The 12,569-nt window shown below is 37.2% G+C and overlaps 1 protein-coding gene across 1 annotated transcript in view; it reads left to right on the forward strand.

Annotated features, from left to right (window-relative positions):
- The first annotated feature begins 971 nt into the window (after nucleotides 1-971).
- Nucleotides 972-12,569, forward strand: part of LOC128989853 (protein transport protein Sec31A-like) — a 31,382-nt gene continuing 19,784 nt past the window's right edge. Inside the window, exons 1-10 of the mRNA XM_054411932.1 lie at nucleotides 972-1,038; nucleotides 2,077-2,284; nucleotides 2,833-3,007; nucleotides 4,212-4,347; nucleotides 6,786-6,883; nucleotides 7,462-7,604; nucleotides 8,305-8,407; nucleotides 10,415-10,576; nucleotides 11,106-11,240; nucleotides 11,960-12,205. Coding sequence (XP_054267907.1) covers nucleotides 2,082-2,284; nucleotides 2,833-3,007; nucleotides 4,212-4,347; nucleotides 6,786-6,883; nucleotides 7,462-7,604; nucleotides 8,305-8,407; nucleotides 10,415-10,576; nucleotides 11,106-11,240; nucleotides 11,960-12,205 — 1,401 coding nt within the window. The 5' untranslated portion in view covers nucleotides 972-1,038; nucleotides 2,077-2,081. The remainder of the gene's footprint in view (nucleotides 1,039-2,076; nucleotides 2,285-2,832; nucleotides 3,008-4,211; nucleotides 4,348-6,785; nucleotides 6,884-7,461; nucleotides 7,605-8,304; nucleotides 8,408-10,414; nucleotides 10,577-11,105; nucleotides 11,241-11,959; nucleotides 12,206-12,569) is intronic.

A 12,569-nucleotide genomic window follows, 5' to 3' on the forward strand; every position in this document is an offset into this window, starting at 1 on the left:
GGCCTGTACTTTTGGACCAAACGATTTTGGACCAAACAAACGTGTTTTTAACTGTTGGACCAAACGATTTTGGACCAAACGAACGAGTTTTTAACTGTTGGACCAAACGATTTTGGACCAAACGAACAGCAATATAAACTGTGGACCAAACGATTTTGGACCAAATGAAATTGGATAAAACGATTTTGGACCAAACGAACGAGTTTTTAACTGTTGGACCAAACGGTTTTGGACCAAACGAACGGCAATATAAACTGTGGACCAAACGACTTTGGACCATTTGAAGATGATCCGCATTGACTATTGGATACATGTTGTATTAATAGTCAAATAGCATTTCAAAGCTAATAGAAATAAAAAAGTCTATCTGTATTTTATTGCTTGTCATCTGGCAGGAGTAAACGTATAATTTACCCTCGAATAATGTGTAAATTATAAGGGTTATTGTAATATTATTGCAGTAAACGAGCTAGTCTTAACGGACACTAAACTCATTGCTACAGATGTTTCGGATTATGATGACAAGTCTACATGCTGGTATCTAGTTTTTAAAAAACACTACAGTGGGAACATTGCTATGAATTCAAGCATAAATAAAACATGCGGTTATTCCATGTTTAGAGCAAGGCAATTAATTGTCATAATAAGGGGTTTAATACTAGCAGTATGTTTTATCTATGATACTAGTGAAAGAAGTAAAATTCCGAAAAAAATCCACTTCTTTCACGGAAGTACCCGGTATAGTACGGTACCCTATACCAATATGTGCATACAATTTCGTCAAATATTAATTTTGGAATGTTTTTTTTTATCAAAGAACGAAAGAACTACAGACTAAAAATAAAACGAGCTATATAAATGATATAAAATTATTTATTAATACGTGTTTTATAGTACTGTTTTGAAGGTTTAAATGTGTTTAAAAATACCAGAAACTAAAAACAGCTGATTGATTACATTTTCTTCCATGGCCACGTTGGAAGACACTGTTGTATTTTAGGACGTAAGCACTTCTGTCATCCGACATCCCAATTAAAGGTATGATGCTGTCAATTGATTTGTTTAGAAATTATATTTTTATCGCTTAGTTATTCCACTTATAATGGTTTAGGTATCTTACTTGTAAAATAAATTAAAAATTATTTGATGAATTAAGGTTAAGGTCATAAGCTTGCCTACACTATGTGCTTAGCTTAACATAGACTAGGCTACCATAATTCTGCCGGCAAACTATGGTCTTGAGTTATTTAAATATAATTTAGCCCATTTAAGTTCTTCCCTTTCTTTTATCCTCTTATAAAAATTTCTTGATCTGCTTTCCTTTGAACTAGCCCTTTTCTAAGGATATTCAAGTCTTCTAAGAGTCTTTATAATTTTTCCAAGGGGGTGTGTTACTTTAGCCATATAAAACAGTATTCCTGCAATTCTGTATGACATAAATTCTTTATTCTTGTCAGCAGTGTTTACATAGGTCTAAATTAAGATGACAAAAACAACTAATAGACTCGTAAAAAGATTTTAAGGTAGAAAGGGCTACATAATGTTAATAAAATCCCAAAACAACTCATTACTGTAAGTCATGGAATTATTAATTTCATTACAGAAAATAATATTTAAACTAGTGAATTAAAATCATCCTTATTTCCTCCCACGAAGGAATGTTTCAACTACAAAAGGTGGAACTTTACCATTTCTTAATTACATTTTACTAAGAGGATACACTTTTGGTAACCGGATGTGGATTAGGCGTCCAGCAGTTACTGTCATAACCTAACCTAACCAACCAAACTTGCTGATGATGAAAAAATTGAATGAAGGTTAAATTCTCTTCATAAAATAAAAACTTTTAAATGCCGAAAATTCTAACAAAATATGTAGCCTACAGTTAAGAAGAAATGGCATTCAAAGCAAAATCTTGGACAAAAAGTTTAAGTTACCTATGGGATTCGAACCTAAGACCTCTTGCATATCAGCCGAGCGCTCTATCCACTAAAAATTTACCTACTAATTTAGTTATTAAAAGTAGAGCGCTAACTTACATATGTGTTAACTTAAAGATTTAATTTTTAATTTCAGTCAAGATGAAAATAAAGGAGCTGGACAAAACTGTTAACCTGGCCTGGTCGCCGGCCGGCCAGTCATCTATCATGCTGGCGGCAGGCACGGCAGCACAACAGTTGGATGCTTCATTTAGTACTTCAGCTACACTAGACATTTATGGACTTAACTTGGAAGAACCGGGCCTTGATTTGGAGTTGAAATCCAGTATACAGAGCCAAAATAGGTAAGCCTTAAGTTTTGCCATGTTACTATTAAGTAGAATCTTTTGTCTGAGTTTGTGTTGCACTGTTTGGTTATAATATTATGCAGCGAGCACGTATTCCTTGCTCCCTGATATTATGTTACGGTATATAGGTTTACTTTATCATTCTTAAAATAATTACAATAAGCCTACACCAATAGACTCTTTTATTTGTAAGATGTTTTGGAGTGTCACTTGTGCATGACTCATAGGCTACTATTACCGAAACTTGGCTTAGTTGGTACACACGTAAAAGAAACAGCACATACCAGTTGGTCTTGCACTGTTTAGTACAGATTTCCCTGCTGGTTTCCTTGTTCTCAGGTAATATAAGTTATGGTTTTGAAACATATTCAAGTGGTAATTTTTATCTGTGATAAGGCCTGATCACAAGCTGTCCTTAAGAGAAGGAGTGAACATTTTTGTTGTCCTTTGATTTAAAGTTATCTCTAAAATGATTAAATGGTAGGTGAAATACAGTAGGATTATATAAAGCAGCGTACCTATTTGTAAACCTTCTGATGTTGAAGGTTCCACAAGTTAGTGTGGGGCTCGTGTGCCGGAGGAGTGATTGTGGGAGGTTGTGACAACGGTCGTCTGCAGATGTACAACTCGGGGCGAGTGTTGGCTGGGGACGACGGACTACTCTGCGCTCCCGAGAGACACACTGGACACGTCAAGGCTATTGACTTCAACTCATTTCAGGTTAGTTTGGTAAATCTTTGCCACTGTTGTAAATATAGTGTAAAGCAACAGCAATTAGAGCAAGTACCTACTCTATGCACTTATCACTTGGAACGCTACTCACTATGGTCACAGAAAACATACTACTATAACCCAGAATGCCAACCGCATGGTAAAAAGCATTAAGTGTTTTGAGAGAGCTTTGCCTGTCAATCGTAGGCAGCGCCACCAGCGTTGCCATGCACTCAGCATAGCAACGCTGGTGGCGCTGCCTACGATTGACAGGCAAAGCTCTCTCAAAACACTTAATGCTTTTTACCATGCGGTTGGCATTCTGGGTTATAGTAATATTTTTTCTGTGCTATGGTCCAAGTCACTTTCCATCTAATCTTGGTAAGCTATAGTTGTAGCACTAACTAACTTACTTGACATAATAGTTAAACAGCCACGATGAAAAACTTGAAGCTCTCAATCCTCACTAAAAACGTATAGTGTAAATATTTACCTGTAAAAAGCGAGAAAGCCGTTTATAGAACCAAAATTTAAATAACCCAAAACACTTTGCTTGTTTTCTTCAACTAACCGTAACAACAGAGTTGTGTTGGTTGTAGTTTACTGGTCTTCAAGAAGACCATAACTAGTTTTGCTTAATAATTGTTAAACTTATAGGAGGAGTTACTTAATATAATATAAATCTTCCATGACTCTTATTACACATTCTCAATAATTTATTATATAAAAAGAATGTCAAATTTATTTGTCAAAATATTTACTTTAACTGTCTATGCCTATTTTCTAATAAGGTAGAACCCCTCTTATCCGACCTTGACGGGACCAGACCATGGTGGGAACGGCCAAAAGGTCAGATATTGGGAGGAGCATATATCTTGTGGTCTCGGTGACACCAATAATTGTTGTCTGCGATCCCGGCAATACCCGTGAACAAACCTGCAGTCATAGCAACACCAATAATCGCCTTCCGCAACCGCGACAAAATCCGTGAGCATATCTTGACAGCAGTGGTTGTCTGTCGTGATTATGACAATACCCATAATCGGCAACACTAGGTCAGGGAGTCGGTTATGCCGATGTCGAATATGAGGTGTTCTACTGTAAAAAATTTTCAGCTATCTCTTCTTTAGGCCTATTGTACTTTCTGTCAATAAGGCAGTTTATATTCATCTACGAGGTAGCCTAATTAATTTCTTTCTGCAATTGTTAACAGACAAACTTATTATCGAGTGGTGCCTCTGATAGTGAAATATTTATCTGGGATTTGAATAACGTGAAAACTCCGATGACACCTGGAGCCAAGTCTCAGCCTGCGGAGGAAGTCATGTGCTTGGCTTGGAACAAACAAGGTCAGTGTAGACTCAGGCTTGTGAGCTATTAACAAAAACACTACTTGGTTTTCTGTTTGTAGCTCACATACCGTAAACATTGTCCGTTTTTGATGGGACAAAAACGGAAATGTTTGTTAAATCAAAGTTATTAATGTAAATGACTAAATTTATACATTGGATTTAAAATTTGTTAATGATAATTATTGAACTAGAGCGTTCACGGAAGTGTCGCTAATCGGATTATAAAGGGTCGTTCGGGACCAGCCGGTAATGACCCTCCCGGTCAGTTTGGGCTGCCTCAACTTAGGGTGGTGAGACGTATAGTCATTTATCATTGGGGTGAACTAGCGAGTGTGTTATAGGATATCAAATTATTTTCCCCTACAGTTACGTGACACAGTGGGCTTCCTTGCACTGATTATAACACGCAAAGTAGCTAATTGGTGCATTTTCTTACTTTTGCGGCACTAATTTTACTTCCTCGCAATATTTCACACTTCTGCACTCCAGTATTCCAACCAATCAACACAAAACGGAGTGCTTTTAAACTAGGCAAGTAATAAGTTTAGGCTTGAAAGAAAATAAGTTAGCACCGCAACACTTAAAGATACTAACTAAGATCAGTTGGTGCAGCATTTCTCAGCCTTTGACTATTCATACTACCTGTTGTTTTGTGTTAACATTCTATTTTCGTTAAACGCTTGGATTTAACCTACCAAATTTAAAACTTGTCGTTTAGTTCTGAAAGAACGTGTTTTGTAACGGTAGGAAAATTTTAATGTATAACGCCAGTGCATAGTGCTTTTCCTGCACTCGAGAAACTTTCTGCACTTTTGAAATCACATGTAGGCCTACAATTAGACTTGGTGGCGAAAATGTTTAAATAATAACTAGATACCTAGCCTATGTAAGTCACTTATTATTCTGGGCTCATGAATAACTTGCTTTTTAACCAGGATTTTTTGTTCGGATTTTAAACACTACACCTTCACTCTATTATTACAAATAACATAGGCCTACCCTATTTACAAATTTGAATATCACACTTGCACGTTATTTTAAACCGAGGAAGGTTTGAGTTGGGAATGGAAATGTCCTTGATACCTTACCTTGATACCTTGAAGAAAGCAGCCGTTGACCAGTAGACTGGAATGAGCCTTGTCGTTAAAAAACTCAAAAACGCACACACATGCAAAAAAAAATAAAAACTTTTACTTGGCTTGGCGAAGTGGCTGGTTTAATTTTTTACTTTCCATGAATTCGAAAAATTCCTCCACAGAGTAAAATGCCTGCTCTATAAAAAGTTTCTTAATCCTGTTTTTGAAGATTGAGAGACTGCAGTTCTTGAGGTCTTCTGGCAGACTATTGAACATCTTAAAGGAGCTGTACCTGAAGGACTTAACATTCTTTGCCAGCCTAAATCTAGGGGGGTTTAGGCAGTCTTTTTTCCTTGTGTTGTGCTCATGTACATCACTCCTTACCTCAAGCTCATGTTCACTCTCTTTGCACCACAACAGGCAAGCTGACATATAAAGACAGGGGACAGTCATCACTCCTAACCGTTTAAACAGTGGCCTACAGTGTTCCTGCTGACTCCACACTCCTGAGATTGTTCTTATGGCCTCTTTTTGCCTAGCAAAAACTTCATCCCTTCTGGCTGCATGTCCCCATAGGAGGATCCCATAAGCAATTATGCTGTGGAAAAAGGCAAAATATGCATACATCACACAGTCAGGAGTTACGCTGTCTTGCAGTCGCCTTAACAAAAAAATTACTCTGTTGAGTCTCTTCAAAATTACTTCAACATGGTCCTTCCAATCTAACTTAGGGCCCAAGTGGAAACCCAATAATTTGGCCACATCTTGGTCTTCATTTTTCTTTAAAGAGAAAAACACACGTTGAGTCTTCGCCTCGTTAAGAGCTAACCCGTTGGCCTGAAACCAGATCTTGGCTTCATTGTATGACAGCTCAGTCTGTTCCCTCGCAGAGCCAAAATCCGCTCCCTTGGACATGATGGTCGTGTCATCAGCATAGATAATGGTTCTGCCCGGGATGCAGCAATCAAGGTCATTTATCATAACCAAAAACAGCAACGGTCCCAGCATAGACCCCTGGGGGACGCCTATATTTACCCTCTCTAAACCAGACTCTCTGCCATCCGCCACTACCAGTTGCCTTCTATTCTTAAGGAAGCTTGCCACCAACCTATTTCATGTATTTCCTTCCCTTTTCATATGAGCCTGCTAGCCTAGCTATAATTCTTAAATTTTAGACCCTTGTTCTCTACATTATTCATACTACAATTTTAGTGATTAGATAATTCATTGAAGCATTAATTTTCGTCACAGATTAAAATCCACTTAAGTGTTTTTAACAAGTGAAAACCCCTACATATTACTCCTTAGATTTAGCGCTTTATAAATGCTGATATGTTTTACAATATGATATTTTTTTAGTTCAACACATCCTGGCTTCGGCCTTCGCCACTCGCTGTGTTGTGTGGGACTTGAGGAAGAATGAACCAATCATCAAACTTAGTGACAGCAATTCAAGGGTGAGTATCACTATCTATTTGTGATCTAAATCCAAAATATCTCTTTGTAGATAAAATGTTGTACTGTATAGCTATCATACAATCTTTAAATAACTACTGATGATATTATTTTATTGTGGTTGTGCTTATCACATCGTAATGTATTGAAATTGTAATTAAAGAGATAGGAATACTGAAGGATTGAGAAGATAACCATTAGTTATTTTATTAGGTTACAAATTTATATTAAAAATTTAAAAAAAGCAAGTAGTCTTATCCTTAGATTACTAATATCATATTTTTTGACAGAGACCATAATAATACTAATTATATTATAAACAGAATAATCAAATTATATTGACTTCAGAAAAGATATTTGCTCGTACTAGTGAATAGCCTAATTATTGACAATGTCGCTTTCTCCAAACCATAGGTTGTTATTATAAGTAGTTTGTCAGTTACCAAAAGTCGTTGTCGTTTCTTGTTCTGTTATTAGGCTATTCGAAAAAAATCTAAGGGGAGAGGGTATTGCATTCTTAAACAAAGATAGTTTTAATCAATATTTCCCTCCGTAAACATTACTATTGATTACATGTCAGGTGCGGTGGAAAGATGTTGCTTGGCATCCGGATATAGCCACACAGCTGTGCCTTGCCTCCGAGGAAGACTCCAACCCTGTCATACAACTGTGGGACTTGCGCTTCGCCACCACGCCAATCAAGACCTTCGAGGGACACCAGAAGTAAGTTAAAACAAAAAATAAAAATAAAATCACTTGGCACTCAACAATCCGTTACTCAATAGTCTGAAACACTCAGCAAGCTGACTGCGCTGAACTCGTCATTCACGGATGTAAAAAGTACTGGAATTATTTCTGTGTTCAGTTCAGTTTCTTGTGGCTTCCAGTCTGGTTCCACAATTCTTGCAGTCAACTAGAATATATTACTATGCTTTGCTTGTTTGTTTCTTGTTTGTCAGTTGATCATAGTGTGTTGTAACCTTTTAAGTTTCAACTAAGCGTATATATTTAGCCTAGTCGTTAAAATACATTACAATATAGGCTCGGTTATATTTAATTTTGTTCAGACATATGGTAGGCCTGTAGAGCTGTACTTGATGGTTAATAACCAAAACTTACTCACTCTTATACATGATGGTTAAATAAACTTAATACTAATGTTTTTTGTTCAATAAATATACAGTATAGTTTTCCTATAAAATAATGCATAAAATGATTATTTGAATCCCTACTAGTTAAAGAGGACTAAGGGGACGTTTCATTGTAAGGCGTCATAAGTTGGGTTCTCCCAGCTTATAAGTTAGTTGTAGTATTATTTTAAGTGAACTGACGTTTGCTGACACAGTCCTGGTACTAAGTGTTATGAACCATGTAGTGGCCTTGATAGTGTCAAGTTGTAATTGACAATGTTATTTGTTCTCAGAGGGGTATTGTCGATTGCTTGGTGTGCGCAAGACCCAGAACTCCTGGTCAGTTGTGGCAAGGACAGTCGTATCCTCTGTTGGAACCCTGCAGCAGCTCAACAGGTACTATAGGAGAGATATAGTGGACAGTGCATACAGGGCCGGTTCTGGGAATTTTTATGAGTTAAGCGAACACCCGAATCAGCGCCACTTAGGATTACCCCCCCCCCCCACCCACAAACCAATAACATAACATAACCGTATTTGTGAATTTTGGGAAGAACTTTTTTATAAGTTTAGGTTAGAAGAATACTTGCAATAAAAGACTGTTTATTATTTGCATAAATTTAACATTTTTACACTTTTACTCATCATATAAACTTTAGCAAAACCACGGCCACACTAAAAAAAAAACAGGCCGTAATGCTCATCAATCATGACGTCACGATTGAAGACGGCAATGACGTAATTAAGGTTATATTTTTGTTTTCCATGAAAAGATTGCAACAAGCAGCTGATCACAAACGGTAAACATTACGTCATTGCCGTCTTCTATCGTGACTTCTTTGGGCTGACTGGACTCGCCACCAGATGATTTAAACAAAAATCTACTCATTGATTTGGCTTGTTTTTTATCTTCCTCTTCCAAATTCGCCTTACCCTTTTTATAATAAGTGCCAGACGTTTTATTTTTTTCTGCCATTGTTTTCTTAGTATCGGCTCGCTAGATGTTTTACTCATTTATTCAGTTTATACTTTCTTCTTATTTAATGCGCTAATTATAAATTAAACTTAAAACACTCGTAATCATTCACTTATCAACAATCATGAATCATCAAAACAACGCCATTACGATACCGATACACGCTAATACACTAAAAGAGTGCAATACAACGTAGTGCTCTGCTCTAGGATAAGAGTCAGAAGGGAGGGAAGGGAGGGGGAAGTTTCTTGTTGTGACAATTGGCGCTGCGCGCTTGCTTATCTCATCTCGACTCGAGCATGAGTGAGTCGTGAAATGAAACCCACAGGCGCCGCGCCGTACGCTGCCGAGCGTCAGCCCACTACAAAATCGAAACTGCAAATGGCATTGAGTCCTTGAGTTGTAGTGCTGTACAAATATACACATTTTTCAAGTGCTGTTGGTACAAACATAATAAATGCCTTTATTGTGGTATACTTGAACTCTGAGCGAAAATAAACAAAATTACGGTGTTCACGTAAAAAAAATTGTTCCGTTGGCGCCACGGCGCCATATGTAGTTCGCGTATGGGTTAAACCGGCCCTGAGTGCATATGTCAAATGCAACAGAGATCTTATTTCATACCCTAACTCAGAAATTTTAATTAAATGAAATATTGATGTTTAAAAAAATACATGGTATTCCAATGTCAAAACTTAGGAATGTAGCAAATCCGTTAGTTTGTTATTGTAATCTCTGACTTGAATGAAAAAACTAGAATTTTTCAAGATAGATTTTTTATAATGTATTAAATTTAGTAAAAAAGTACTTTTTGGTGTGATTTATTTTCTTTTTAAAAACAGACATTTAGAACTAGTACAATAATTTTTACGATTAATCAGCTGTTTTAAAGTTTTATTCATACTACACACAAAACCTAACCTAACCTATGGTTTTCACATGTGCTTAAGACAAAAACTACAGAACAATAAAAATATTTCAATTACAGTTATATTTTTTGCAGGATGCTAGGCACGAGCCCAGAATTATTTTTCAAATTACTTCAGGCTAGACCTAGGGGTTGCGGCAGTATCCGTTAAATAAAATCCATTGGTGATTTGTTGGGATTTGAACCCGGTATCTCAGGGACCGAAGTCCCACACTCTAACCTCTTAGACCAGCTTACTCCCTCCTTTTCACTTACGGTGACAGTATTTTCTACCAACATAGGTTTGGCTGGTAAAAATATGACTTCATGTGCTTCTCTTGGTTGAAAATGCTGTCAGTGACAGTGGACATTTTTAGTTTTGTACAGTGTAAGGCTTATGTGTTTCTTGTGGCTTGCTAGGCCCTGGTGACTTAATTAATTGTACATGTTTCACCTAAAAGTTAGCGTGCTTCTGTGTAGCCGAGTAACTTCAGACGTTTACCCTAGTATTGTTGGACAGGGAGACGAGATAGTGTGTGAGCTGGTGACAAGCAATCAGTGGAACTTTGAGGTTACTTGGTGTCCTCGCAACCCGAGTCTCATAGCTACGTCCAGCTTCGACGGCCACGCCAGCGTCTTTACTCTAGTGGGCGGCCAACAGCAGATGCAGACAACCAACAAGGTAACAAAACCATATTTGTTAGTCCGAAGAGTTGTTGTTGGAGCTCTGCAAGAGAATGGGATGAATTGTAATAAAATTGTAATTAAAGGATGTTTGCTTCCTATTTTGTTTGGTGTTGCTAACACTTTTTGAGTCCAATAATATTGTTCTTTTCTTTATTTTTGCCTATTTCCATCATAAGCCTTAATCCTGGCCGGAGACAGCTTAGTCATTGATTATACCTAATAGTCTATCGTATTTCCCTGTTTAAAAAACCCAAGTGGTTCTATAATTGACTCATTACATTTCAGTCTCAGCTTTTAATTGTACTTGCAAAGCAGTTTAAGAGGAGTATGGAAGTATTAGGGCTACTCTTGATGTCCGATACCAATACATGATTCTCTAAAGGCTAATGCTCTTCATACAGATTTTCTCCAAAAATATCCAAAATGTTAAATGGTTCTACAGTATATTCAGTGATAGTGGGCTAGTGGTAGAATATTAGAAGCAGCTCTCAGGGTACATTGAAACTGAAGGTTTTTCTACTCAGATTGCAGACTCGTTCCCAGGAATGGATCAGTTTGCAGAGGCACCTGTAGTTCAGCCTCCGCAGCATTCTCACGTCGCCGTGGAACTTCGTAAGGCTCCCAAGTGGCTCAAACGACCGGTCGGAGCTTCTTTCGGGGTAGGTTATAAGTTTGCATTATAGTTTGACATGATGATAAATTCATTTTGATTATGGAACTCTAAGGAATTGGTATTCCTATTCCTAGCCATATTTCTAAAATGCATTATTACCTTAGAAATTTTAAATTGAATCTGAAATAAAAACTTTTTTAATAAGTTAGACCCAACAGGTTTTTTCTTGTGAGAAATTGCTTCTACTTCTTCCATTCTCACTGAAGGACAATTTCTGTAAATTTTAATCTTATTTTTCCAAACAATTAAATAATAAACTTTAGTTAATTGTCTGCTGGTTCAGGGTGGTGCAAAGTTAGTGCATGAATTTCAAACTATTGTAAATGAAATGAGTTTATTTTTACCATAGATGAAATCAACTTACAATTTTGTTCATCCATTGTTATTAAAAATAATTCTTCAAAGTTTAAGTTATCGATTACTTTCTTTCAAGTTTCAGTTAGAATCTTTGCCATTTCTTTGTGTATTGCAACTCTCAAATCCTTTTGTGGAATTTGGCACTGAGCGAGGACTACCAAATGACTTTAAATTTAATGATGACACACTTAGTTTTTCTAAGAATATGATAATATCTTTTAACCAAACTTACATCCCCACCACTTATACTACTCAAATGAAATCCAAGCATTCTTTTTGCACCGGCCTTTATATTTTCAATACACTGAATAATTATTGGGTTATTAAATTGTAAATGGTGGTGCACAGTTTGGTGGCAAGCTGGTGACGTTCAGCGGTGCAGAGGGAGGCGCAGTGCACGTCTCTCAGGTGGTGACAGAGCCCACACTGCTGGAGCGGTCGTGTCGTCTGCAACAGCTGTTGTCTTGTGGTCAGCTGAAGGACATCTGTCACAGCAAGAGTGACCCGGTGTGGAGTTTTGTGGCGGCCAGTCTAGAGCCTGACTGTCGTACGGCCATGCGCACTCTGCTAGGCTTTACTCAGGAACAACTAGAGGTACGTCAGAAGTGTTATGTAACTAGCATTGACAATATTCATGTATACCTGAAATGTTGTATATGATGGAAAAAAGTTTTCAACCCTTCGCGCTTGGTTAGCCAGCCGGTCGTAAACAGTGCAGGATTTTTTAGATGAGCTACCTTAACCAGTATTACACTCATTGCGGTTCATGCCAGTACTATTGGTTACGTTTTTAATACCAGCACAGCAGACATAAAAGCTAAATTTTGTGTACAAAACATATGTTTTTTTGGCTAGTGCTGCTTATGTTCTGAGTATTTTTATTTTGGTAGGTACCCAAGAAAATTTTTTCACGCCAGGTTTTTCCTGACTCCTAATAAATATTTGGGGTTGATTTAGA

This window comes from Macrosteles quadrilineatus, unplaced genomic scaffold, assembly GCF_028750875.1.
Source record: "Macrosteles quadrilineatus isolate MER2022 unplaced genomic scaffold, UCM_ALF_1.0 Scaffold_3__2_contigs__length_128488019, whole genome shotgun sequence".
Classification (NCBI taxonomy): domain Eukaryota; kingdom Metazoa; phylum Arthropoda; class Insecta; order Hemiptera; family Cicadellidae; genus Macrosteles; species Macrosteles quadrilineatus.